Genomic DNA, 26,718 nt, shown 5'->3' with positions numbered 1-26,718 from the left:
GAGAAACCCTGTCTCGAAAAACCAAAAAAAAAAAAAAAAACAAACAAACAAACAAAAAAAAAACGGGTAATTTACTAAAGCAAATTTTAGGGAAGAAACAACAAACTCGGTCTTTTGAACTTTTGTGCACCTGATGAATCTCTTTCTGCCAACATGGACTGCAGAGACAGGGGCTGGCATGGGCATTGTGTTTCAAAGCCAACAAAGGAGATACAGCTGTTGTCCTGGGCTTCTACTGACTAACACAAGGTCCTCAAAGGAATATTCTAAATATCCTCTAGCTCTTGAGACAGAGTGTGCCTAAAGGTAAAATAAATGAACAATATCAACAAAAATAACTTCTGGGGGAAAATGCATGACAAAAGACCAGCGGAGACCAGAAGAACATATTCAGAGCTCACATTCCATTAGTCCCACGCATTCCTATGGGTAAACTTACAAGATACTAAAATCTAGAGCCTCTCTTTTTTAGCTCTGCTTTTGTCTAATGAAGTGCAAGTTTTTCCCTCTTGGGAGTGTTTTGGGGATTAAGCAAGGACAGTCACATGATATCCCTTCCTAGAGGATAAGGCAGGTTACCTGGCCAAAAAAGAGCAAGGCAGCCATTCTTGCAGCAGCTTGTGAGGTTTACAGAGAGGTGTTGGGAATATTATGTAAAGGTGTGTGACTTTTGTTTATGTTGCATTTGTTTAACTCTGTGAAGCTGTGATGCTCTGCCTGTCTAGAACACCTGAAAGACTAATAAAGAGCTGAATGGACAATACCAAGGCAGGAGAAAGAATAGGCTGGAGTGGCAGGCAGAGAAAATAAATAGGAGAAAACTGGGAGAAGGGGTTAGGAGGAGAAGTAGCCAGAGAAGGAGGAGGACATAAGGGGCCAGGCATGCAGCTACACAGCTACACTTACCATGGAGTAAGATTTACAGAAGAGAATGGGAAAGCCTAAAGGCAAAGGGTAAGTGGGATGATTTAAGTTAAGAAAAGTGAGCAAGAAACAAACCAAGATAAGGCTGGATGTTTATAACTAAGACTAAGGCTCTGTCTGTGATTCATTTGGGAGCTGGTGGTGCCCTCCCACAAGAGACTAAACAGCTTAATATCATGCTACTGCCTCACATTACGACAGAGTGGCCCGTTGGCATCTTGATGTTTCTGCATTCCAGAAAGTTGGGCCCTGAAACACACTTGTTTCAGGCTGATTGGTCTCCTTGTTCCATCCAATGCTACCCTTGACAAAGCCTACTTCTGTGGAAGTGGCCAGGTCAACAGGAAGCCAAGAAGCCATTATATTATGTTCATTACAGGAGCTACAGGCTTTGGTAGGACAGTTGGCACGAAAGGAGAACAGCCATTCAACCGTAATATACTTCTCTGTCACTTGCTCTGTTCCAAAGCTGGGTCATAGGTTGAAAGGTAATGGGATCACTGAAGGTTTGGAAAATCCTAGCTTTCCTACAGCAAGAAGGAAGAAGGACCTCATTCTACCTGGATGTGGCACCACCTAGAAAGGTGATTTCAATTATAAAGCATTCTTGGAAAACATATTTACGGCTTTTTTTTTCTGGAGTGGGGGATGACAAGCCATAATGCATCCAGCACAGAAAGGGAGGGTGAGAGATGGGGGGATGGGGTGGAACGAAAGCTGACAGACAGGTAGGTTCCATTGACAGCTTCAAAACACTAAAATTATTTGCCCGCAGCCCATTTCCCTGCAAGCTCTAGGCCAAGTGTGTCTACGATGATTCTTTCGGGCTTTAAGCAGAATTAGATTTGTGAAGAACAAAGGAAGATGAGCCTTGGTCTTCCCAGAAAATACAGGAATATTTGATAAGAGCAAAACTCCCAGGAAAAACGCTAACTGCTGTGAGTTCCTAAGTTCCACATGGAACTTGTTCACATGTTCCCCCTTCCATTTCCCTGGTTTAAATATCTTCAAAATCATACTTATCTGATGTGGGATGCCCCTCTGTATGCTTTGAATATGTTTTATTACCATTGGTTGATAAAGAAGATGATTTGAGGGGCTGGAGAGATGACTCCGTGGTTAAGAGCACTGACTGTTCTTCCAGAGGACTCGGGTTCAATTCCCAGCACCCACATGGCAGCTAACAACTGTCTGTAGCTCCAAGATCTGACACCCTCACACAGAGATACATGCAGGCAAAAAATGCCAATGTACATAAAATTAAATAAATAAATATTTTTAATTTTTTTTAAAAAAAAAGATGATTTGACCAATAGCCAGTCAGAATAGAGCCAGGTGGGAAATCCAAGCAGAGATCGAGGGAGAAAGAAGACAGGGTTTGAGACACGCCATCCAGTCACCCAAGAAGCAAGATGCCAGCAGGTCGGTGAAAGCCATGGTCACGTGGCAATACATAGATTATTAGAAATGGCTTCCAGTAAGAAGCCTAAGCCATCAGCCAAGCGATTATATTAGTAGTAGCGTCTGAGTGATTATTGTGTATAAGCTGCTGCAGGGAACACTGGGAGGGAGAGAAGCTGGTATTGCAGACCGGAAGGGACAGAGAAAATTGCAGCTATGTTTGTCTTCTCACAGTGGGCATGCTGTATCTAAGCTGTGGTCTGACCCAGTGGGACTCAGGTGAACTGTGTTCTGCCCTTTTCGGGAGCAGAGGGACAGTGTGGTGGGAAGAAGGGAGGCCCACGTTTCTTTGATAATCAAGTGAATATTCTGCTGTGGCTAGATGCCCATCCCGAGACAAAGCCCGGGTTCCCTTCTTTCTGTCTGCATACCTAGTATTTCGATCTAGTTAGCATGGCAGATCCTAGAACACTGGCTCTCAACCTGTGGGTCAGGACCCCTTTGGGCATCAAACAGACTTTCACAGGGGTTGCCTAAGACCATCAGATAACACAGATATTTACATTACAATAACATAACAGTAGTAAATCACAGTTGTAAAGTAGCAACAAAATAATTTTATGGTGGGGGTCGCCACATTATGAGGAACTGTATCAAAGGCTGCCGCGTTAGGAAGGTGGAGAACCACACAAAATCAGAAGTTAATTGGAGCTTATTGGTAGTCACATTTTTTCAGATAGGTTCTGTTTGCTGTCTGCAAGCAGAGACACAGCTTCTTTAGAAAAAAAAATGGCTTCCTGGTTTGTGATCTTTTGGGAGGTCCTGCTACAGAGCACTTAAATGGGGTTAATGAGCTGAGTGCTATAGGTTGCTTAATGGCAATGTAGACCTTGGAGCTGGGGCGGTAGGCACATCTCACAGAGCTGGAGGTGAACACACCTCCACCATGTTGCACAAGGGCGGAGTCAAAACACAAAGCGAGAGCATTAGTTATGGCCACGCTGCTTAGCATTTTAAAAAGCGTTCCTGGTTAGAAAAGAATTACGGATACACAGTAAGGACAGATTCAGAAAAAAAAAAAAAAGACCTCTGAATGGGCCACTGTGTGTCTGATAAATTTACATGAGCTTAAGACAGAGAGAATAAAAGATAGATATGGTCATAGATTTTTAAAAATTAAGGATATTAAAATAAAGATCTTAAAGAAAAAATAGAATAAAAATCATAATGGGCCATAAAAAGATGAAAAATACAGAGTCTAGATTATGTATATTATTGTAATTTTTAAAATTTTTTAACTGCAGAGAAACATTTGATTCGGGAGTCTGCTAAGCTAAACTAGCATATATATTTTAAAGGTATCTTGACTTCAAAATTTGAGTCTATGGATATGTTACTTTGGAAAAGAGGCTCTGCTTTTGTTTCCACAGAGGATGGGAACCTGTGGATTTTTTTCAGATTAATGAGTTTTGACGGAACAAGACCCTCTGAAAAAACTCCATGAACCTAAAATATAATTAACCCAACAAACAGCAGGAATTAGTTTGGAGAAAACTATGTCTAAATTCTCAAAATAATTGTTTATAAATGTTTGCTTTCACTTAAAAGGGGTTGCATATAAATGGTTAATGGTCATAGTCAATCTCTTTCTAAACCAAATGGGAGAATATGATATAGAAATGAATACTTTACACTGGTATAGATTTTGGCCTATTGATACAAATTTAAGGTCAATTTTGCTAATATATATGTATATATACAATATATGTTATATATACATATATATGTTTGTATATGTATATATATATACTCTATATACTTTTAGTATAGATACTATATATACTCTTGTTTAAGGTATTATGTTTGTGGAGCTCATTTAAAAATATAATTTCCATAAGTGCCTCATCCTTAGCCATCAGAGGAATGCAAATCAAAACAACTCTGAGATTCCATCTTACACCTGTAAGAATGGCCAAGATCAAAAACACTGATGACAACTTATGCTGGAGAGGATGTGGGATAAAGGGAACACTTCTGCACTGCTTGTGGGAGTGCAAGCTGGTACACCCCCTTTAGATATCTGTATGGCAATTTCTCAGAAAATTAGGAAACAATCTTCCTCAAGACCCAACAATACCACTTTTGGGCATATACCCAAAGGATGCTCAATTGTACCACAAGGACATGTTCTCAACTATGTTCATAGCAGCATTATTTGTCATAGCCAGAACCTGGAAAAACCTAAATGCCCCTCTACTGAAGAATGGATAAGGAAAATATGGTATATTTATACAATAGTGTACTACACAGCAGAAAAAATAATGACATCTTGAAATTTTGGGGCAAATGGATGGATCAAGAAAACATCAACATGATATTTTGAGTGAGGTAACCCAGACCCAGAAAGACAATTATCATATGTACTCACTCATAAGTGGCTTTTAGACATAAAGCAAAAAAAAAGGACTCTAAGAAAGACATATATGGATCTGATGTACATGGGAAGTAGAAAAAGACAAAATTTCCTAAGTAAATTGGGAGCCATGGGAGAGAGTAGAAGGGGAGGGGAGAGGTACCAAGGGGAGTGGAGTGGAGAAAAATATATAGTTCAGTAAAAATAATAAAAACATAATATATAATTAAGAAATAAGATTTAAAAATAGTCATCCATAATAATCAAACTTTTAGTCATGCTAATTAGGTTTTCTAGATATACAAAGATATATTTCAGTTAGATACGTAATCTTTAACACTTCAAAGACCTAGATAATATGGGGGTAAGATGGCATTTAAAAGGTTTTAAGAACTTAGACTTTTCTCAACAGTGAGACATATCTGCTCTGGCAGCACCAATTACTTCAGAGAGGTTGATGGGCATTGAAGAATCTTGTTATGGAATTTGTTTTCAATGTGACAAGTCTAGTCATTTGGGAAAAAACTGCTCTTGCCTGGACTGCTTGACAGTATGCTGTATGAACTGGACATGCAAGAACCACAGAAAAGTGACTGCTAAACTTTCCAAAGACAGGATGGTCCTTCAGGGTTCCTGCTTCACAGAAGAAACTGCTAGACATTCTGCAGGACACAGAAGATAGCAACTGATGAACTTTTCAAGTACAAGGAAGAATAGATCTTCAAATTTCCTGCTTCACTAAAAAGTCTGCCAGATACTATATGGCCCTGTAGGCTAAAGATGGATGCCCCAACAATACAAAAGAACTCTGGGTGACTGTCCAGGCAGCAAGATGTCTCTGTCATTTCCAGAACTTTGAAAGTCACTTACAACATACTTCTTGTTTACTTAGGTAATGTTATATCCTTCTGGGTCTTTGATGGAGTTGAAGACAGATAGTTATAGATAGTTTTCCTTAGTTGTAATAAAAGATAAAGATGAACTTTAGACCCACAAAGTTAAGACAGATGATAGAACATTTTCTTTAAGCGGCTTCTGGAACAGGCAGGCTGAGAAAAAAAAACAGTCCAGGGGGACCAGCAGGATGGAGAAACTTCTAGCTACAGTACATCCTGCCTATAATCTCATCACTAAGGAAGGACAAACAAACAAACAACAAAGAACCTTCATCCTTTTCCTACCCCTGACTATTATCTATTTCTTCATGAATATTTGATCATTTGGATTAGAATATCTACAGGTAGAAAATGGGAGGAGAGCCATGAATTCTAGTGTAGTTGCAAAAATGGATAAGGTCATAGCTGATGACAGAGAGACAGAGTATGCATTCTGAGAAATGCAAGGTCATGGCTTCTGACTAGACAGGATCATGAGCGGAAAAGAAAACAGCCAGCACAAGAAACCCTCTCAGTTACCAGTCAGGGAGCCCCTGTATTATCAGCAATAAGAACAAAGAAGTATTTGAAGTTCTCTGGAACATAGAAAGCTGACCTGGCATAGAGTGACAGATAAGGAAAAAAAGGTGCGGCCTGTGGGCATGGTGGGTCTGAGGATTTGAAAATCTCAGCTGATTGACCTCATCCTTCACCTGAGCTCCCAGCCTGCAACTTCTGCTCTCCAGATAAGACGTCGCCGCTGAGTCAACACCTTCCTTCCCCTCCACACACCACTAGCCTTATACATAGCACAGCACCACTGGAGACAGGTCAAGGGCAGAGGGCAGAGGGCAGAGAAGGCTTGTCTTGTCCACACTACAGGATGCTGGAATCCAGCTCCGCCACAGAGACTTGGGCTGAGTTCTTGGTCTCTCCAAGCCTTATCATCTCCATCTGTAGAATAAGTCTGTGGTATGTTTATCCCTGAGACTGGCCCCATGGGCCTGGACACTGAATCATCAGACAGTCCTACCCTTATGAAGGCTCACACTTGTTTAAAGTCACTGCTGACTAAGGTCTACAAAGGCCTGAACAAAAGTCCCACCTCTCTAGGTTGCTCTTGGCCCTGCTACTAGGGAACTGGTCCTGTTTCATGAAGTTGTTGTAAGGTTTAAAGAGCAGTGCTCTGTGTGAGACAGAGTGATACATATGGATAATCTCAGCACTTTGGAGGCTGGGGCTTCAAGGCCAGCCTGAGCTACAGTGTGAAATGACAGAGGGGAAGGGGAAGAAGGGAGGAAGGAAGAAGAAAGGGAGAAGAGAGGAACGAGGGCAAGAAGAAAGGAGAAAGGGTGGGTGGGTGGATGGATGGATGGATGGATGGATGGATGGATGGTGGACACACAGATGGGCGGATGGATGGGTGGGAGGGTGGATGGATGAGTGGATGGTTAGGTGGGTGGGTGGGTGGATAAATGGATGGGTAGATGGAAAGAAGAAAGGTAGATGAAAGAAAGGAAGAAAGGAGGGGAGAGAGAGAGAGAGAGAGAGAGAGAGAGAGAGAGAGAGAGGAGGTAGATGGTGGGTTCGACCCAGCTAAGCTTTGGCAGGTATGTGGGAAAAGCAAAGATGGTCATTTTCTTTTTCTTTCCTTTTCCCGATATTGTTGATGCATCTGTTCTTGGCTCTTGGCCCCTAGGCCATAGGGAAGCTGGTGGGACAGATTCAGGCCAAAGACTCAGCTAAAGTGACCAATAGCAAGGAGTTTTGCCCTTCAAGGGTTTGTTTCACGGGCTGCTGTGGAACTGTATTACACATCTTGTGAGCAGTTTAATTGTTCACAGGAATCAAAGGGCCAAGAAATCATAGACCTCAACATGAGTGTTATTTCCTTGTGATCACAATTCTATATACAATGACCACTGGGCCACCATGGGAGCAGGCCGGACAGTGAGAGCAAAGGTCCACTACCTTTTAGGTAAGTGTATCATCAGACTTTCGCATTGCTGTGGAAAATACTGGGAACGGAAAGTTAATGGACAAAGGATTGATTATGGTTCATGGCTTCAGAAAGTTCAGTCCATCATGGTGGGGAAGGCATGGTGGAGTAGAGCAGCTGACACTAGGAGAGCCAGGAAGCAATGTAAAGGAGCACAGAAAGGGGCCAAGGCAAGATAGAACTCTAAGAGACACACCCCCAGTGACCTACTTGCTCCATCCTACTACTTGTTAGCGGCTGCTAATAATGGTGCCTGTTAGGAATCAATCAATGGACGAATCCACTAGCTAGGTCAGACCCTCAATAACATCTCTGGAAAACCCCTCACAGACACCCTGGGAGGTCTTCTGCACTTTCCTAGGTGCCGTTCCATTTGTTGACGTCGAATCTAGACAATTCTAGTCTGCATTGCTGCCCAGATGAAAGAGTTGCAGGGTCCAACCAGGAACTAACCTGATGTGGAGGGCTGCAAGGTGTTTGTCTTCCAGCTCCCTGCTGGAGATGACCTTGTCTCTGGCGAATGATACTCCTTAAATAATAGAGGCTAATCAAAAGGAGACTCTTCGTGCTGGCAACAATATCCAAGGTACTGAAAAGAGAGTGAGGTGGGTATACTGCCCTTGGTCCTACCAGCGTAGACCATGCCTCCAAAGCAAGTGTGCCTCTCTGTGGGCATGATTTGGCTTAGCAGGGGGTTTCTGTCCCAGAGGCTCAGAAGGCTACAGTCTTCCGCTGTTTCTGAAATCCACAGCTTTCCTGAATGGAAGAGCTGTCAGTCTTATTCCTTCAGAAAAGAAGGGGTGAGGGAAGAGCATGGCTTTTGTAGTCCCTGCTTTTGACTGCAAGGACTACAGTGCTTGAGAGCCGTTGGCAAGTGCTAGAAAGGGGTCAGCAACCGGAGCCGCACAGCCAGCAAAGCCACAGCTGAGCCAAGGTCAACAACCACCATCCCAGAAGCAGCTAGCAGCTACTGAGCCCTTAGTAGACACTAGGCCTGGGTTGAGAACTTTGTGTTTATCTCATCACCTCTTCCGGCCACCCTTGGAAGGAATTACTAATCATCTTCATGTTCCACACCAAGAACTCAAGCTTGGCGAAGGGAACTGACATAGCGAGTAAATGTTGGAACCTGCCTTTGACCTTAGTCTGTGTGATTCCAAAACCTGTCTCCTCATTGTTCAGCTGGCCCCAGGGAGGGGCCCTCTGAAGAGGCACCTGGGGCATGTCACACAGCATCTAGAGGGCGGCAGTTGCTGTCCTAACACAGCCAGGCTTGTAGCCCTTCCTTTTTCTCAAAGATGTCGGCTAGTGTGACAATAAAAGCAAGTTGCAGACTCATGCCAACCATACTTAGCCCACATCAAGGAGAAGACCAAACCCTTCAAATTCCATTATAACTTTTCTCTTTCTCCCACCAATTTAAAACAAGCATCCAAGAAAGGAGGGGGGTAGTTGTTAAAGGAGTTGAAAAACATACTTTTAAATGAGAAACACATGCGTGATTATTCTTCATCTTGTGTCTCCTGCCCCCCAGAGTTGAAACACAGGTTGGCCTTATACAAATGTACACAGTGATAGAAAGGCAGGCAGGAAATGCTGGACCTCAATGGCTGACCATCCAGGAGCTGCTTTAGGAAACTTGCAAAAGCCACAGAAAAGTGCAAACTAGCTCAAAGCCAGACCCAGGTGAGAAGGACTCCTGCCGAAGACAAACAGCCTTCAGTCGCAGAGCTGGAGTTAGACATGAACGCATTTCTGCTTCAGTCAGGCCCCAAGCTGTGCGCATCAGAGATGGCAGAAATGCTGGGCTCCTGCCACTCTGTATAGCATATTTCCTCTTCTTCCCACACCATCTCTGGCGCAAATAAGCCACGGAGTTTCAAATGCTGCTTCACCCTTTAATTCCCTGCTCCTAGCATGGGCTCAGTTGCTCTTGTTGATGTTTGGTTTCCTGATCTGGTGCTTCCTTACCACTCAGCCACAGGAGAACTCAAGAAGGAGCCATGGATCTCGCAGGAGAGCTGCAGCAGCATCCTGGCACTTCCTGCTATTACATTCCTAAGAGCCTCAAATATATCCATGAAAGCTCGACTTCAAAGGCCCTTGTTCTGTCTGGGAGGCCAAGGCCAGGAACAACTTCTAGGAGAGTTCCTGATACCATCCGAGGCATTTCTCACAGGCTTTGGTCTCCCCAGAAACATGGCTGGTATAGCCTTGAGGTTCACCGGGCTAAGGAAAAGCTGCCCTACCCAACCTCTACCCAGGGTGACAGTCTAATTAATGGGACTCATTCCCTATGAAACTCAGCAACATCCATGTCTCCACCAGGGCACTTCGATGGCCCTTAGTCAGGAGAAGGTTGAGATAACTTTCCTTGAGTTTCTAAGATTGTATCAGTAAGTCTCGAAAATATTACCCTCCATTACTGAACCCTCAACTTCTAGGGAGTGGCCCTGGCTTGTGAGACAAATCCACCCTGCCTTTCTGCTCAGGCAGGAGCTTTTCTCTCTTTACTGGTGACGGAACCAACTGACTCTGCTGACTCCCATTTCAGTACTGGCCTCCCATGACCTCCATGCCGAACAGACGGAAAACTTGTGATGAGCTGCATCCGAAAGACCGCACCCGTGCAAAGTTTTGAACCGTGAAAACAAGCAGGGTCGGCTCTAGGATCAACCCTGCGCCACTCTAGCTAGCGTTTGTTTGTTTGACTTGGGTAAACTGAGAGCACCAGCCAGTCCTTACCTTTTAAAGGAGCCCATGGCTAACAACTTGTTCATCACAGCTCCTTCCACCTCACCAAAAAAGTCTCCAGTCTGCAAGAAGACAAGGAGACATGTGAGGAAAGGAAGAGATAGTGCATATCGACATAGCAGAGAAGAAAGGCAGGCAGACTGACATGTGTGTGTGTGTGTGCGTGCATGCATGAGTTCCACGTGTGTAGGAACTGACAAATCAGAGGCAGGCTTTTGCGACTTCTGTTGCAGAAAAACAGGAATGGCTGTAACAGTCCGAGTATCTGTGTGGTAAGAAAACCAGTGAGCAGATGGGAAATCTCCAAGATACATGGGGGATGTTACATAACAGGTGCTCAATACAGAAATTAAAACACTTGTGTACACAGAGCGTGTCCCCCACCCTTGGGCAGGGTAGGAATTAATCTGGACATAATCTCTTCTGATTAAAATGCTAGTGCATATAGACAAAATGAGGACCCGGAAGTGCTCCCTAAGCTGTGCTAGAAATAATGATTTGTAATGCTGGGATGATCTGCTCAGGAAAATAGAAGAGGCCCCTTCCTAAGACCTATAAAGTTTTCACAATCCATCCTTTCTCAAAATCATTTTCTGAAGAATGTTCTCATTTTGCCTGTAGGTTGTTAATCCAGTTACTAGGAATACGACTGCCTGGCTCCTGGGGACAGTACATCTAACCATTCCTCTAGAGGCCTAGCTAGCCCTATGCCTGGGGGCTGTCTTCAGGCCTAGCCCTATGCCTGGGGGCTGTCTTCAGGCCATTGCTAAACTAAAGCTTTGGCATGTCTAATTTCTGCTGTGATGAGATTTACCAACTTTGCACGGTATAAGGAATGATTTGCATCCCCGTGCATGCTCTCCAGCCTTCTGGAATCACTAAGAGAGAAGTGTACCATGGGTGAGGGCACAAGCCCTGTAGAGCACAAAGGCTTGCAGCCTTTCTTCTGCCAGCATCCTGGAATGAGCCGGCGAAGGACAGTTGAGAACCCCCATCTCTATTCTGGGTATATAGCTTGTGAGGGGAGGGAGGTAGCAATGCAGTAAGAGGGAAATCATATTTGTTCCTTGGACAAAGTGTTAATCAAACCATATAATTCCATTGCATTTAGCTTAGTGACCTTCATCAGACTTTCTGGGGTTTATAGGCAGTAAGGTGTGTGTGTGTGTGTGTGTGTGTGTGTGTGTGTGTGTGTGTGTGTTTCCAAACTTCAGTACAAATACTCAGGGAGGAGGAAGGAAACACTTCTCTTAATGAATATCAAGCACTTCCTTTTCCACTCAAGAGACTTTGGAAACGCTCACATGTTCTGTGGGCATGTGTTCCCACTGTGAGCAAGAAGGACATTTTATTTTATGTGTGTAAATACACCAGTGTCGGTGGAACTGGTTGTCAGATGGAGAAGAATTATCCTAATTGGGGTGCAGGAAGCCAGACAACATCAAACAAGCCTGAACTGAGCAGGCTGGCGGCCTCCCTCTTCCAGGGAGGGCCGGTTTCCTGCAGGAGCCATAGCTTTCTGGGAGGGTTTCTGGCCAGGCCAGGGTTTACTGTGGGAAGAAGGCATTCCATCCCTCCTGAGTCCATAACCAAGTTTTATCTCAGTCCAGTGTGGGTGGCTTGGGACAAGGACAGAGCTCCTCTCAAGAAAGGACTCTGCGTTCTTGAGCCATAGGTTTGTCACTATCCCATGTTCCTCTGAGTTAGATGGGCACGTGGCTACTGTGGGCTGACAGACTTTCCAGCTGTCTCAGACACAGGGCCTTGTTTCACAGGCTCATTTTTCCCACCTCGTGTCCACTAATGGTCCAATGTCCCCTGATACTCACCACTGAGACTGTAGCATTAGGAATCTAGCGTACATTTAAACCCTCAGAGAGAAGGACAGAAAGGGAATCCAATTCCTCATTTTCCGAGGTCACTGTTTCTAAATGAACAGAGTGCTCAGATCTTACAGAGCCATGTTGAAAAACAACGAACTAATTCATTGAGCGCAAATGGACCTATCACATAAGCTGACTCCTGAAAGCGTTTCAGACAATTTTAAAGAAAGTTCATGTGTATATGGGGGTGTGCCTGAAGGTTAAATATTAGAAGGAAGAAAACCACCACTTCAAAGCTGCCTCAACTCTTGAAAGCACCTCTACTCTTCAGGTAAAAATTTGTCTTAAAAATCAAGATTCCCGCCCGATGCCATGCTTTCGAAAAAGAGTAGATAGAGTGTGCACATGGCATCGGTGCTACACGGGCTCAAAAAGAATGCAGGATAGAATATGAAGATTTCGAGGAATGTTATCTTCGGTATAAAATGATGAAGCGCCTGGGTCAAATCAAACGACAGCGGGATAAGCTAATTAAAGAGGGGAAATACACCCCTCCGCCTCACCACATGGGCCAGGACGAACCCAGGCCCTGAGCAGAGCAGGTGGACGCTGCTCTTCATGCTGTTTTCCGCTGGGAGAAAGTCTAATAAGAGCTGCTTCATCGAGTACATAAAAATAAGAATTAGTCAACCTTAACAAAAAAAAAAAATCTACATTGTGTGTGAATGCCTCTGTATGTGTGTATGTACATGCACATGTGTGAGTATTATATGAATATGTGTTCATAAACACATGCATGCACATGTTTTTAAGTATATATTTCTATCACTATCATCTATTTATCTATCTATCTATCTATCAATCGATTGATCCATCCATCCATCCATCCATCCATCCATCCATCCATCCATCCACACACACACAATATGGGTGCCTGCACGTGCCACAGCATAGGTATTGAAAACGGAAGACAACCTTGGTTATTGATTTCTGCCTTTTACCTTGTCCAAACTGTCCTTCTTTCTTGGTCACATGTCTAAACGTCCAGGACTTTTCCTGTCTCTGCTACCCATCGTACCAAAGGAGCACTTTGACTTCAGATGCGCACAATGGCACCCAGCTTTACATGGATTCTCGGGATTTGAACTCAAGCAAGGGCTCTACCCACTGAGCTGTCACCACAGCCCCACGTAAAATTTCTTTGGTAGCTCAGACAACTCTGAGGCAGAGAATTCAGTAAGTTTAGCATTTAGCTGGGCTCTGCCTCCCCACCCGTTCCCTACCAGGAGGCAAAAGTACAGTCTGAGAGTACCTGAGAAAGTAGGCTGTGACAGAGAAACGAGGCTTATGATCTGTTATTGCCTCTTACGTGTAGACTATCCTCTCCCATCTTAACTCCACAGTTTGTCCCCGCCCCGGCCCCAGAGCCTCTGGTCCACTTTCACGGAGCTGGGGTGGGCTGGGGGGCTCCTCACTCACCTGAGTGTGGTCTTCAGACACCAGAATGAATCCATTACTGTCTATGAGGTAACAGTTCACAGTCTGGAAAACCAGAAAGCACAGAATTTCACCTTCAGGCCTCAGCCGGGCTTTCACACAAAATGACGTGTTTCCAGACTCGGAGAAACGAACCCTCCCCCCCCCTTTTGTGAGGGAGGAGGGCAGTTAAACTCAGGGAATTTAGAATACTTGCTGGTCCTGGGAGTTCAGGTCATGGTTAAAGTAACCCCAGGGTTGACTCTGCAAAACTAAGGAAGTTGAGGCAATGAAACAAACCAAGAGAAACGACCTCAGAAGACTGGGTTTGGGATGCAATGGATGCCCACAGAAAACGATGAAGTTTGTCTTCTGTGTTCCCTCTAGAAGACCTGACTACTTCCCGGGAAGGAAGTGTTCAGAGACCCTCAGGCCCTTATTTGTAGCGGCGGCAGGGCCGGCCATTTGGAAATCCAAATGCCAGCACAATGCCATTACTCTAATGATGTATTAATGAAAACACCGTGTCAGCTCGGGGACCATCAGGGGACCAGGTAATACTTTTTAATTTGTTCATGGACTGAGGCATGGGGGAAGGGGCCGCCTTCTGTAAAAGGGGCCCCTCAGGCCTCCTAAAAGTTTTCAAACTGTGTTTTTAATTGGGAGCTGGATGAGGGGGCAGGGTCGCTAGCTTTTGGTAGCTCAGACTTATAAATTGTGGGGAGCAAGGTAAGGCAAACAAACCCCTACTTCCCCCACGCTCCTTTAATCTCCCCTGAATGGCTTGCTACAGGCAAAGATTTAATTACAGTGCTGTGGAGTTCAAACTTAAGGCTTAATTCCATCCTCGATGCAACTCAGTTTCTATTTATTGCGGCTTTACACACCGATAGCAACATTTAATTTGTAACATATCTTTACCCTGAGCTAAATTCCGCTTAGCTCCAGGCCACCACCAGACTGGTATGTGCTGGGACATTGGCCTAGGCACAGGGTCGGTTTTGTCAGACTTGAAAGGACAGCAGTGAGAAGTCAGAGTGACCTGACCTATACTTCTCTGGGCTGCTCAGTCCTGGCATGTGCACAGGACGCGAAAGCACAGCGAGAGCTTTGTTTTGTTTAGTTTGTTTCTGCGTTTTTGTTGTTGTTGATGATGATTTGTTTTTTGTTTGTTTGTTTTTGTTTTTTTTCAAGACAGGATTTCTTTGTGTAGCCCTGGATGTACTGGAACTTGCTTTGCAGACCAGGCTGGCACCAAACTCACAGAGATCTGCCTGTCTCTGCCTCCAGAGCTCTGGGATTAAAGCAGGGTTAGATGTTTAGATGTGTAGGGTTAGGTTGCAGAGCTTGGCTTCATTTCTGCAAGGGGTAAGACGGAAGCTTCCTGCCTCTTCAGACTCTTGCTGTTGGCAGAAGCTCTCGGCTTTAGGAACACTACCTCCATCTTGCCAAGGATCATAATCATTCTAGGCCCTGCTCAGCAGACATCATAAAGGAAGCAGTCTCCTGAAGCTGTACTTCTGAGACGGTAGCCACAAGCTTTATGTAAGTTTATTATTAAATGTAGCTGGAATTTGTTTGCAGATCACCCGAGTTATAGTTCAATGCTCTGTGCGCACTGTGACTATTGTCTGTGCTTTCGCGCGCCCAGTGTTGTAGAACGTTATTCTGAGCACTTGTGCTGGGATTATGGGCTGTGAGTGACAGCTCCGCTAACATTGGGTCCATGTCCTGACTGATTCCAACATCACGATGCTCATTTTGCAGATGCACACATCCCCAAAGCACTTAGCCCATGCCATTCAGAAATTTCAGAAAATTCCAGAAGTGAATTTCATATTCGTTTACCCATCAGGCATCTCCCCCCAGGTGCACAGACAGTTTGACGTTCCCATAGTCTCTGCCTCAGTTTCCTATGGACTCCATGATGGGTCAGAAAGAAAACTATCACTGGAGGGGAGGCATGGAAATGCTTCCAAAGAATGGGACCAACAGAGACCCCATTACCACACCGGCCCCTCCATTCCCTACTTTGTTTCTTTGGAAAATAGAGTTGCAGTTATACCCAATTTTAAAAAATAAGCATAGTTCCATAATTCTTCCTCAGAACAAGTCCTCAATAAATCTTGTTGTCAGATCAGCACATCTTCTCTTGCCAATCTGGCTTTCTGTTTCCTCACAGTGGCCAGTGTTGGCTGGGAGGAGGTGTGACATAGGGACACTAGCATCTTAGGCACATGACATGTTCCTCCCAAAGCCCTACTCTCTTTTGAGGCAGAAACACAGAGCGAGAGTTCCACATCTGAGGAGAGAGCTGCTTCTTAATCTAGAGTCTGTGGTATGTGGCATATTTATATGGGGCATGCGCACGTGTACTGAAGCTAAGGGAAGGCACTACTCTCTGCCTTGAGACAGGTCTCACAGAATCAGCAGCTCACTGCGCTGTCTAGGCTGGTGGGATAGGAAGCTCCAGCCTGTCTCTGTCATGACCCCCTGCTTCGCTTCTGACATGGGTGCTGGGATTTGAACTCAGATCTTCAGAACTACACAGCAAGTTTCCTTACCCACTGAGTCATTTCCCCAGCTATCTCCACTTTCATGTTTTCCCCTTTTGGTTTTTCGAGACATGGTTTCCATGTATAGCTTTGGCTGTCCTGGAACTCACTCTGTAGACCACGCTGGCTTCAAACTCGCAGAGATCCACCTGCTTCTGCCTCCCGAGTGCTGGGATTACAGGTAGGTGCCCCCACTGCTCGGCCACTTTAAAATTTTTATTTTACAAAAATGAACAAGTCACAAAGTGAGGAATGGTAAGCCTTGGTGAAGAGTTTACCACACACACACACACACACACACACACACACACACACACACATATATATATATATATATAAATTATGATTGTAAAGACAAGGAGGAAAACTCCAGAAGTGGCATGGGAAGAAGGGAAAGAAGAAGAAAGGCAAGCGCTCCTCATATAAGATGACATTTAGATGATGGCCAGGAAAGGAAAGGTCCTCTTGGACAGAGAAGAAAGCTAAGGCTCAGAGTCACACAAATGAGCATGTGGGATGTGAACCCAGGGCTCTGTGAACTCAGACCTTTGCTTCCTACTACTGGCTGGCTTGTCCCCCTTTGGGAAGAAATAGTTAGGGCCTCGGGTCCTGCTTAATCATCCTGCTTAACACAAAAAAGCCAAAGGCAGGCTAGAATTCTCAAAAGCACTAGCTGATGCTCTGACCAAGGTCAGATTTAGTCTACATCCTACCAGATAGTGACAGAAAGGAGAACCAGGAGGTCCCAGCTGCCAGGTCTCCAGAAGACATCACATACCGCTTGCTACACTCTAGCAGGCATGTACTCCTGGGCACATCCGTTTCCTCTGTACTGAGAACAAGGGCTCGAGGAGGACATGAATGTTCGCTCCTTGGACCACGTATCCTGTTACCATTTTTAGGTGTACCCTTTCCCGGTTCTGGGAGGACACCAGGATAGGAGCTGGCAGCAGAGGACATGCCTTGTTGGACTGGTTCATGGTCAAGTTTGAATTACAAAGTTCTGCCGAGTATAAAAATGTCTGGCCACCTCATTCGGCAAGAAGCCAGTACTGCCAACAGTGGAGCTGACCAATCACCAAGGAAGTCACAGACCAGAAGCAGAATGCTGAGCTGCTCAGTGGCATTGCTCGTTGATGGAGACCTAGGCCATTGGATCTGGAAGGTGTTATTGCATTTTGAGTGCTATGCTGTCTATCTGTAAATGCTGAAAGGCAATTTTAGTGACCATATGACCCCCTAAAAAAACCTCTCTAAACAGCCATGAGTTAAATTATGGCCAACGGGTACGGTAGCCTGGAGTCCACACTTGGAAGGAGAGCATCCAGTACTAGGTGTGGGAAACAGCTGGGATGAAATTATCCACCATCAGGTCTGATCAGTCGATTTATGGTAAATATGGTTCAATTGCCTTTCCAGCGAAAAGAACTAGCAGTATCTCCCTAGCTTAACCTCGTCGTGCCACTCCCCCTAAATGAACCCTGGTATCTTAGGAGCTATCTGCAAGTCACTGTGTCCCCAAGGGTCCACTAACAGGACAAAGGCTTGGGGAGATCCAGAGCTTGAGGTTCTGAGACACGGGGTAATATGTTCTCCCCAGGCATGTTGGACGTGGCAGGATGAGGCTGCTCTTCAAATGGGGAGTCAGAAAAAAGGAGAGTGAGAGACAAAAAGAAGGCTTTGTTGGTTTGTTTGTTTTAACCTTTCTGCAATGATTTGCTGATTCAGTATTGCTCTGAGAATTTGATTCAAGTTGACTGAGGCACACACCCAGCTTATACGCCAGAAAATCCTGGTGTGGGAACTCAGAAGCTGTAGGTTGGAAGGAAAGGCTGATGGGGAGTGAGAAGGCATAGCGCCAATTTCAGCACTCTCTGGAAGGCACTAGCAAGCCTGGCTGAGATACCAGCTTTGGAAGCAGAGGCTCTCACCATTGCTATTGCTGTGACCTTGAACAATGCCTGCCGGTTCTAGGAAGTGGAAAGGCACCTACTGCAATTCCATGGGGGAGAGAGAAGGCCCATGTGGGACAGGATGCCCATGTGAAAGAAGGCTAGGTACCTTGGCTGGTGACTAGCAAGACCTTCAATTACAGAATGTATAATGTCCACACACCAGTGAAGACTGGTTACCTACCATTCCTCCTTTTCTGAGCATCCACATGCCACAGTGTTACAGTTTATCAGAAAGAGAAGCATAGCACAGTTCCTAATAGGAGGTCCCGGGGTTGGGGTGGGGCTTCGTGCTGTTTGTTTTGGAGATGCCTTCTGTTTGTTTTGACTGATGGAATTCACTTAAGAGCTCAGTACTGTGTGGCATTGCAATTTTAATTGTGTGTGTGTGTCTGTGTGTGTGTGTGTGTGTGTGTGTGTGTGTGTGTGTGTGTGAGAGAGAGAGAGAGAGAGAGAGAGAGAGAGAGAGAGAGAGAGAGAGAGAAACAGAAAAGCAAAGACAGAGACAGAGAATGAGAGAGATCTTGTATCTGTGGGGGAGGCCTGGATTCCTGAGTCTCCAGAACAGGGAAGTATCACTCCTTAGGACTTTTTTCTCCAGTTCCCCCAGTCGGATTCCCAGGGTGTCCCTGTGAAGCTGGATGTCCTTGCCTTCCCCATTACTTGCTGTGTCTTCTCATTATAGACCAACTATCAAATCAAGAGACCAAATTCTGGGCTGTGGAGAAGGCACGGTGGTTAAAGTGCTTGCTTTACATGGATGAGGAGGGGAACTCAGATTCCCCAGAAGCCAAGTAAATGCTGGGTAGGCATGGAAGCTCTTCTATAATTCCAGCCTCAGAAGGCAGAGATAACAGGGGAGCTACAGATAGAGCTGGCTTGGGGATACCGTCTATATCAATAAGCCCTAAGTTTGGTTGAGAGGCCATGCCTCAGTGAATTAAGTAGAGGATCAAGCCAAGATAATTTCTGACATCAACCAGGACCTTCAGTGTACACACACACACACACACACACACACACAGAGAGAGAGAGAGAGAGAGAGAGAGAGAGAGAGAGAGAGAGAGAGAGAGAGAGACAGAGAGAGAGACAGAGAGAGAGACAGAGAGAGAGACAGAGAGAGAGAGGATAGACAGACATACAGAGATAGAAAGAGAGGGAGAAACAATCATTTAAAAATCACCACTTGCAAAGGGGTAACCCCCAAAAGTCATGTCTAATAGGATTAATCTATAACCCTTCTCATACTAGCTATTGACCTACAAATTCAGCATCTTGGTTGTTTCCAGATATGGAGGGATCCGGTTGCTTGGCTGTAGCCCTGTTCAGCTCTGTCTTCATTCAAGGCATCTTTCATACACCAGAGGACATTTTTACCAATACTCAAAAAGTCCCAGTGATGCATAGCACGCACCAATCTCTGTCTCTTTGGAAGAAGCATAGAGCTACATCGATCATGAAGATTTTGACTTCTCACGGTGCAGCCATTAACCCTCCTCTGTCTCTGCAGAGTACTGGTGTTGTCCATAAGTGATGGGGATGATGGACAGGTGAGAGGGCAAAAAGTCGCTGTACTGCTGGGTCACACATAGGAGCCAGTACAGAAACAAGAGGTAAACAGGGCCTTTCTGTCCTCAGTGTCAACCATGCCTTCTTTGTAAGCTTGTTGCCCTCACAGGAGTATTATCTGCCTGTACATCATTTCTCATGCATTGGGCATCATTTCCAAATGCCCTTCCTTTTTCCATCTTCTATTGATTTGAATGTCACTCCGACTGCTGTGTCAAGCTCTCGACAGCATATGTCTTGGTTGGTAAAAATCGTATATGTATCTCTCCTCCTACCCGGGAAGTACCATGGAAGTAGTCTTCTTATTCTACCCTTTGAGGTCAGCCAGGTACTTCCTCCCAAGAAGGACCTTGTCAACTTCTCACAAGGGAATGTGTGCATGCCTGAAGAGTTCTTTCAAAGGCTCGGAAGTGGACATTCACCCTCTGTGGACTGGAGCTCCTTAGAACTCTTCCTCATTCCCATGACTGGGTCCTGCCAATCACATGCTTACAGCACTTCCTAGCAACCTAAGATGCCCTCCTACAAGGTAGAAATATGTCTGTCCACATACCCCAGCCACCCTGACAGCACATACTTGCTGGGGCCCAGAGCGTACTGATGGGGCGACAAAGAAGATACAGGGTCCCTTAGTCACACTGTGTGTCTGAGCAGTCTAAGAAAGCGGACCATTCTCAGTGTGGTGACACAGACAGAATCATGGCTTCAAATTGAGCCTTGAAGTTAATTTTAATGTGGGATTTGATGATTTAAGGCCAGATGGGGAAGAGAAAGGACATAAGATAGCCCCCATTGGTCAAATTAAAAGTCACGAAAAGAGCATTACATGGCATGTTTTTTTGTATGTGTGTGGAAAAAAAGGCACTAGGTCGAAGTGGGAAGTCAGGGCTAGCTTTCCCATTTAAAGTGATGTAAATTGGTTGCCTAGAGCCAAAACTTAATAGCCAGAAGCAAAAGAAAAGAAAAGCTCAAAGTGTAGAGTGGGCCATGAGCATCAGACCCAATATACCTTACACGGGGGTGGGGAGAGTGGGCAATTTAAGGCTTACTTTACAAAGTATGTGACCCTTCAGGACATGGGTATCTCTCGTAGGCATGAGAGAATGAGCATGGTGCTAAGGTACTAATAAGGGCATTGTAGCCTCTGTTTGTTGTGCCTTAGTGTGTGGTGCCATTGTCACCTGGGACTACAGGCCCAGGTGAGTCACCACTCTATGGGAAGAAGAGTTTGGGGCATGTTTCTGGTTGACAACTAGCAGCAGTGAGTGTGTGCCTTTTCTAGGAGATACAGCAGAGTCTTTCCTACCTTCCCACGCATTCTTCACTGCAGCTCTGGATATTTCTACACCCACCATCTAGTTGAAGAAGCAGGGGCAAAGATATGCTTGGAAAATTGCTCAAGGTCACATCGCTACGTACTTTCCGAGCCTTAGTTAGAACCGCCACAGTTTAATTCCGTGGTTTGTAACTTTTAAAACACCACGCTACACCACCTACCACCCACACTGGCAGTCAGGAGGCAACCAGCACAGTGGATGTCTCCTCACTCAGGTGGAGCTCTGCCTTCACTAGTCTTTTTTTAAATTTATTTATTTATTTATTTATTTATTTTTTTGATTTTTTTGAGACAGGGTTTCTCTGTGGCTTTGGAGCCTGTCCTGGAACTAGCTCTTGTAGACCAGGCTGGCCTCGAACTCACAGAGGTCCGCCTGCCTCTGCCTCCCGAGTGCTGGGATTAAAGGCGTGCGCCACCACCGCCCGGCTCTTCACTTTTCTGTATATGGGGAATACACCTAGGCGGTGTGAGCTGTCAAGAAAAAAATACCCCCTCTTGTGTTCATAACCCGCTTAAACAACTCTGCCAACGTGCCGCCAAACACCCTTTCATCTGACCAAGTTTCCAAACGAGCATCCATCCTTCCATCCAGCTAGTGAACCAACTGTTCTCCTTTCTCTTACTGCAGCTTGGATTTGCAGCAATCCCCCTGTAGTCTGTGACACACCCTTTAGTGCCATCCAGGGAGGCAGGGGATGGAGTTCAAGCCAAAGCTGGTCCTAACATGGTGACGTGTCTTAAAGCCAGAGGGGAACTCTGAGCCCCCATGCCTACCATGTGAAAGTTATCCCCAAGCTTACTGAAAAGGGTGTTGATCAGTCCTCGGGGGAAATTAGTTTTGATCTGATGGTCAGAAAAAGTCGGGCTTCTGCTGGGAACATGGCAGACTGGCTTTTGCTCTGCAGATATGGTGGCTCATACAACAACAATGTTATGGTAACAGTTTTTCTTTTAAGCTGGCCGCTAGACCTCTGGGATCAAACCTTTTGCTGTTGTTCTAACTCATTCCTAGACTCCCTTTTATAATGATGCTCTTGTTTTCCATTTGCCTACCTTTTAAAACTCTATTCCTAGCCTATATTTTTGGGGTTGAAATTATGTTTGGTAAACGTTCCTGAAATCCTTGGGGGTAACAAGAAGGACCTGTAAACATCTGGTTATAAAGTTTAGTTGATGGCTTGACTGATGTTTAGCTCAAGCAGAGAGAAGGAGAGGCAACCCAAGTAGGAGCAGAAAGGCCACCGTGATTCAGTCAAATGGACAGGTTTAAGACTGTGACACATTAATTTCTTCCATTGCTGACCCAAGTGATTCAAATTCCTACCTCCAAAGGAAGGAGGGGAAGGGGGAAAAGATGGAATAATCTTAGGTAGAAATGGCATGTTTGAGTGAAAAACTGTGAGTTTTTCAGCTCTACATTTACAGCTCATTAATTACACAAAATGAACCAAACCACTCATTTATCTCATTGGCTTTCTGCTCATTTTCTTTCCTTCCACTCCTTTAATCCCATGGCCAACCCCTTTCTTTCTGCCAGGGTCTCATGACATGGTCCCAGCTGGCCAGGAACTTTCTCTGCAGACCAGGCTGATGTAGGTTTCCCCTCTGTATGCTATGAATATCATTGGTTAATAAAGGAACTGCTTTGGGCCTATAGCAGAGCTATAGGGGAACTGAGCTAGGTAGAGATGGGGAAAACTAAACTGAATGCTGGGAGAAAGGAGGCAGAGTCAGAGAGAAACCATGTAGCCCCACCAGAGACAGATACCTGAACTGTAGTCGGTAAGCCACAGCCACGTGGTGATACACAGATTAATAGAAATGGGTTGAATTAATATGTAAAAGTTAGCCAATAAGAAGCTAGAGCTAAGGGGCCAAGCAGTGATTTAAATAATACAGTTTCTGTGTGATTAGTTTGGGGCTAAGCAGAAGGGAACTAGCTAGCAGTCTTCTTACTACACCAGGCTGGCATTGAACTTAGTATGCCCCTCCTGCCACCACTTCTTGGATGAGTTCTGGGATTACAACCATACACCACCTCGGCCTGCTTCATCTTTTATTTCTTAGCTGTAAAAAGAGCCAATCGCTCTACCTAGTTCACCTAGTGCTCTGATGGTGGGAAGAAGATGAGGCATGGAGACAAAAGTGTAGGATCTCGTGCAATCTTTAAGTGAGAGTAATATATATTACTTCCTGTAAAAAGAACACCAGCATTCCAATACCACAGTACAGGAAATATCTAAAATGTATTTCTCTGGCTCTCAGAACCAAACTATGTTTAATTTAATTGGGGATGGGGGATGAAACAAATGTCATTCTCTCTCTCGTGTGTGTGTGTTGTGTGTGTGTGTGTGTGTGTCCTGGAGGCTGGCCCAGAGTGATGTGTCAGACCTGGCTCTATTCACCGCAGCATTCCTTCTGTCAGAATGCACCGTTTCACACTCCCCTTTGGCTTAGGACCATGGCCAGGAGGCCACCTTACCTCATCATCGCAGCTAATGGTAGCATCTGCCATCCAGGGAGGCACACTGTGGGGGAAGGAAGCAAGGGAAACCATATTACTGGGTCATCCCAGCATTTGATGCGGCTTGCTGCTAGCTATGGAGGGGGTCATGGCCTGTGATGTCAGTACCACCAGGTTCATCCTAAGGGAATGTTTCTAGATGAGACTTGGCTGTACTATCTGGAGTGCGCACAATTCAAAGATCATAGTATCAAAGACACAATGTGGGGAGGGGGCTGGCTCTTTTCCACACCTCTAAATTATGCTGTCATTCACACTGATGATATCTCCTAAAGATCTCAGATCTTTTGGGTAACAAAAGATATAATTAATGTCATTATTTAATTTAAAACTAGTTCCTCAATGACTTTAAAAAGGAAACGCTTGTTTATGTTCTTAGTATTGTAGTTTCCTATCATTATCATAATTTAAGAAATGATAAGCTCCTTATTCATCCAGCCTTTGGTGGGTCTCTAGGTTGATTCCATATTGTGAATAGTGCACATTAAATAATGGAATTGCTTGCTTCTTTTGTGTGGCTGATTCCATTTTTTGCTGGAAATATAAACTTCTAACCATTATACTACACTGAGGCAGAAGAGTAAATAGAGAAACTTAGTTGGTTGCTCATTTCTCCATTTCTGTTGAATACTGGGCAGACGCCCCTGGGAGTCTTAGTTCAAACAACACAGCAAAGGGGAAGAATACCCTTGGAAGATTTCCCAAGGGGCAATAGCCCCTTGAACTCTTTGGGCCAGAAAGGCAGATGCTTGATTCAACAAAGCAGGTCATATGATGGCCTTCTACAGTGTGATAAGAAGAAGCACAAATTACAAGTTGGACATCACATGTGATTAGAATAAACCTGCCCTGGAATAACAAAAGACCCCAATATTAAGAGAGAAACTCTTTCTATAAAGCCACTCTCCTCCTTGCCACATCCCAACGGTCCCTGGAAATCTCCTGCTCTGCTCAGCCTGTGGCGTCTAACATGCTGGCAGCCTGATCTGTACTGGAAATGAATGGTACTCTGAGGATCGGCAATCCATTTCACCAACGTTCACCAGAAATCTGGTGCTGCCTGACCTAGCTCCCCATACAGAGACATCTGTGTGCCAACAGCGCAGCTAATGCTGCAGGATGCCGAGGAGCACTTACCTGTCTGCTGGCAGTCCAGAACTTCCTCTGGAAGAATTCAAGTTTCATCTGAATACCTACAGCTGGGATAGATCGTAAATAAAACAAAACATCAGAGATCCCTTTATGCAACTATTTCAGTTTGTCATTGGAAATTATCTGTCATGGCGCGAGCTGACGTAAACATACCAGAACAAACTAACAGTGAACCATACACCTACGGCCTTATAGCACTGACCTTTCTTCTTACAGGTCAGGGAGTCCCAAGAGTCCCCGCACTCAGACCTCAGTCACAAACTGAACTTGGTGTAGATGTTCTTTACAGCGGTGTTACTTCAGTATGCATTCCTAAATTTCATCAATTTGTGGCACCACCCCAAGCTGACTGACATTTTTGTCATTTTAGAAAAGATACCCAGAAGCTAAATGTCTCTTTAGTTCCTTTCTCGGCTATTACTTTTGGGACCCAATATATTCTGTACGGTGTTGTTTTTTCTTGTCTGTTTAGAGACACACCATCTGAAAGGCAGCAGTCATGATGCTGGTATCTGCAAGGGAGCCACTTTCTAGGAATGTGACGGCTTCACTGCCCTCCTCCAGGCCCACGCCCCGGTGCGCATCTTCCCCAGGAGGTGGAGAGAATATACAGCTCTGTGTGTCTATAGAAATCTTTCTGCCTTTCTCACGCAACGGCAAAAGCTAGCAGCAGCACCAGACACTGAGAAGAAAGGAATTGTAGGCGGTGGCAGTTGGTGGAAGCTGACAACCAGCCCATGAACAGGCTCGTCATATGTCTGCCCAGAAAGCCAAGTCAGCATAACTTAGAAAGCGAAACGGTCAGGGCCCAAATCTCATCAGATGGTAATAATACTTCACAGGAGTTCAAAGAATGATTCAGCAGGACTGGCGGGGGTGGGGTAGGGAGGCTGGGGTAGCATGTACCCCAGTGCAGTCCTGTACCCTGGCCTGTTGCGCATGGCCTTTCAGGGTTTGCCATGATGTTGTACATTGCCTGTGTGCTATTTATCTTTCCTTCAACACCGATGATAACGTCAAACTAAATAATAACGACACCAAGAGAAAACGCAAGTAGTTAAAAAAAAAGAATCTCACGGGTGATAGTATAGTTGGAATTACAGAGAAAGATGAGGACCCTATGCAAATCATTGTTTATGGTTGGTTCCCAACAGAATGAAACCCCTGGGAGCTCTAAAGAAAAGCAGCTATGCCGTAGTAATACTTCCTCTCCTTGTTAAGGTCATATACTTAGACTATATGGAGATGTAAATTGAGGCATGGTTTTATCTGGAGTCGTTAGCGCCCTGACTCTATAGCCTAAGAGTAGAGCTGGGGCACCTGGTTGAGCTTCCCATCCAGGGAAAATGATCTGGAGTCTGAGGGGACATTTGTAGCATTTCAGATACAAAGTGTCTTTTCAAAAATGCCTACCAGGCTAAAGCAGGATGCATACTAACATGCAGCTGGGATTTGCTCAGGTGTACCAAGAGCCAGGGCTGTATCCTTTACTACAGAAAAGCTTGGGACAAGCACTTGTGGTTTTTGCCAAAGTCAGGTAGGAGCCGACAGCAACTGACTTGGAGAAGAGGGCCTCAACGTTGCTGGCCCAAGCTGGCAACTGGTAAATCTAGGAGGGCAAGGAGACTTTCTGTCTTCTTCTTTATAGCTCGCCAGCTGCTCTCCCTGGCACTGAGAAACTCTAATGTCAAGAGCATGACAAGCTGCAATAAGAATTCCCATTCTGTAGGATGAGAATACAGACTTCCTGACAGTCAGCGCACAGCAACCTCCCCATAGTGGTTTCTCCTTCCACCAACCGTTTTGAGTTGTCTTACTTACCGCCTGCCAACCTTCCTGTGTTTCTCCCAGTGGTGCCCTTTCTGAGCACTCTCCCATCTTCTGGCAGGACCCCTTATTCACCTCCCTAATGAATCTAGGCTGCTCCCTCCAGGGTGTTTATCCCACCACATACTTGGAGTCTGC

General features: G+C 45.1%; 1 protein-coding gene and 1 pseudogene across 1 annotated transcript in view; one reads left to right on the top strand and one right to left on the bottom strand.

Moving 5' to 3' along the window:
• Nucleotides 1-26,718, bottom strand: part of Cacna2d3 (calcium voltage-gated channel auxiliary subunit alpha2delta 3) — an 842,461-nt gene that overhangs the window by 64,476 nt on the left and 751,267 nt on the right. The window contains 5 exon segments of the mRNA XM_038350066.1: nt 10,358-10,428; nt 13,669-13,731; nt 23,560-23,580; nt 23,582-23,605; nt 24,739-24,800. Of these exon segments, the coding sequence (XP_038205994.1) occupies nt 10,358-10,428; nt 13,669-13,731; nt 23,560-23,580; nt 23,582-23,605; nt 24,739-24,800 (241 nt within the window).
• Nucleotides 11,263-12,782, top strand: LOC119827646 (annotated as a pseudogene).

The sequence above is a fragment of the Arvicola amphibius genome, chromosome 12, assembly GCF_903992535.2.
Source record: "Arvicola amphibius chromosome 12, mArvAmp1.2, whole genome shotgun sequence".
NCBI lineage: Eukaryota > Metazoa > Chordata > Mammalia > Rodentia > Cricetidae > Arvicola > Arvicola amphibius.
Note: the sequence above shows the minus strand (reverse complement) of the source record. Positions and strands in the feature narration are given on the sequence as shown.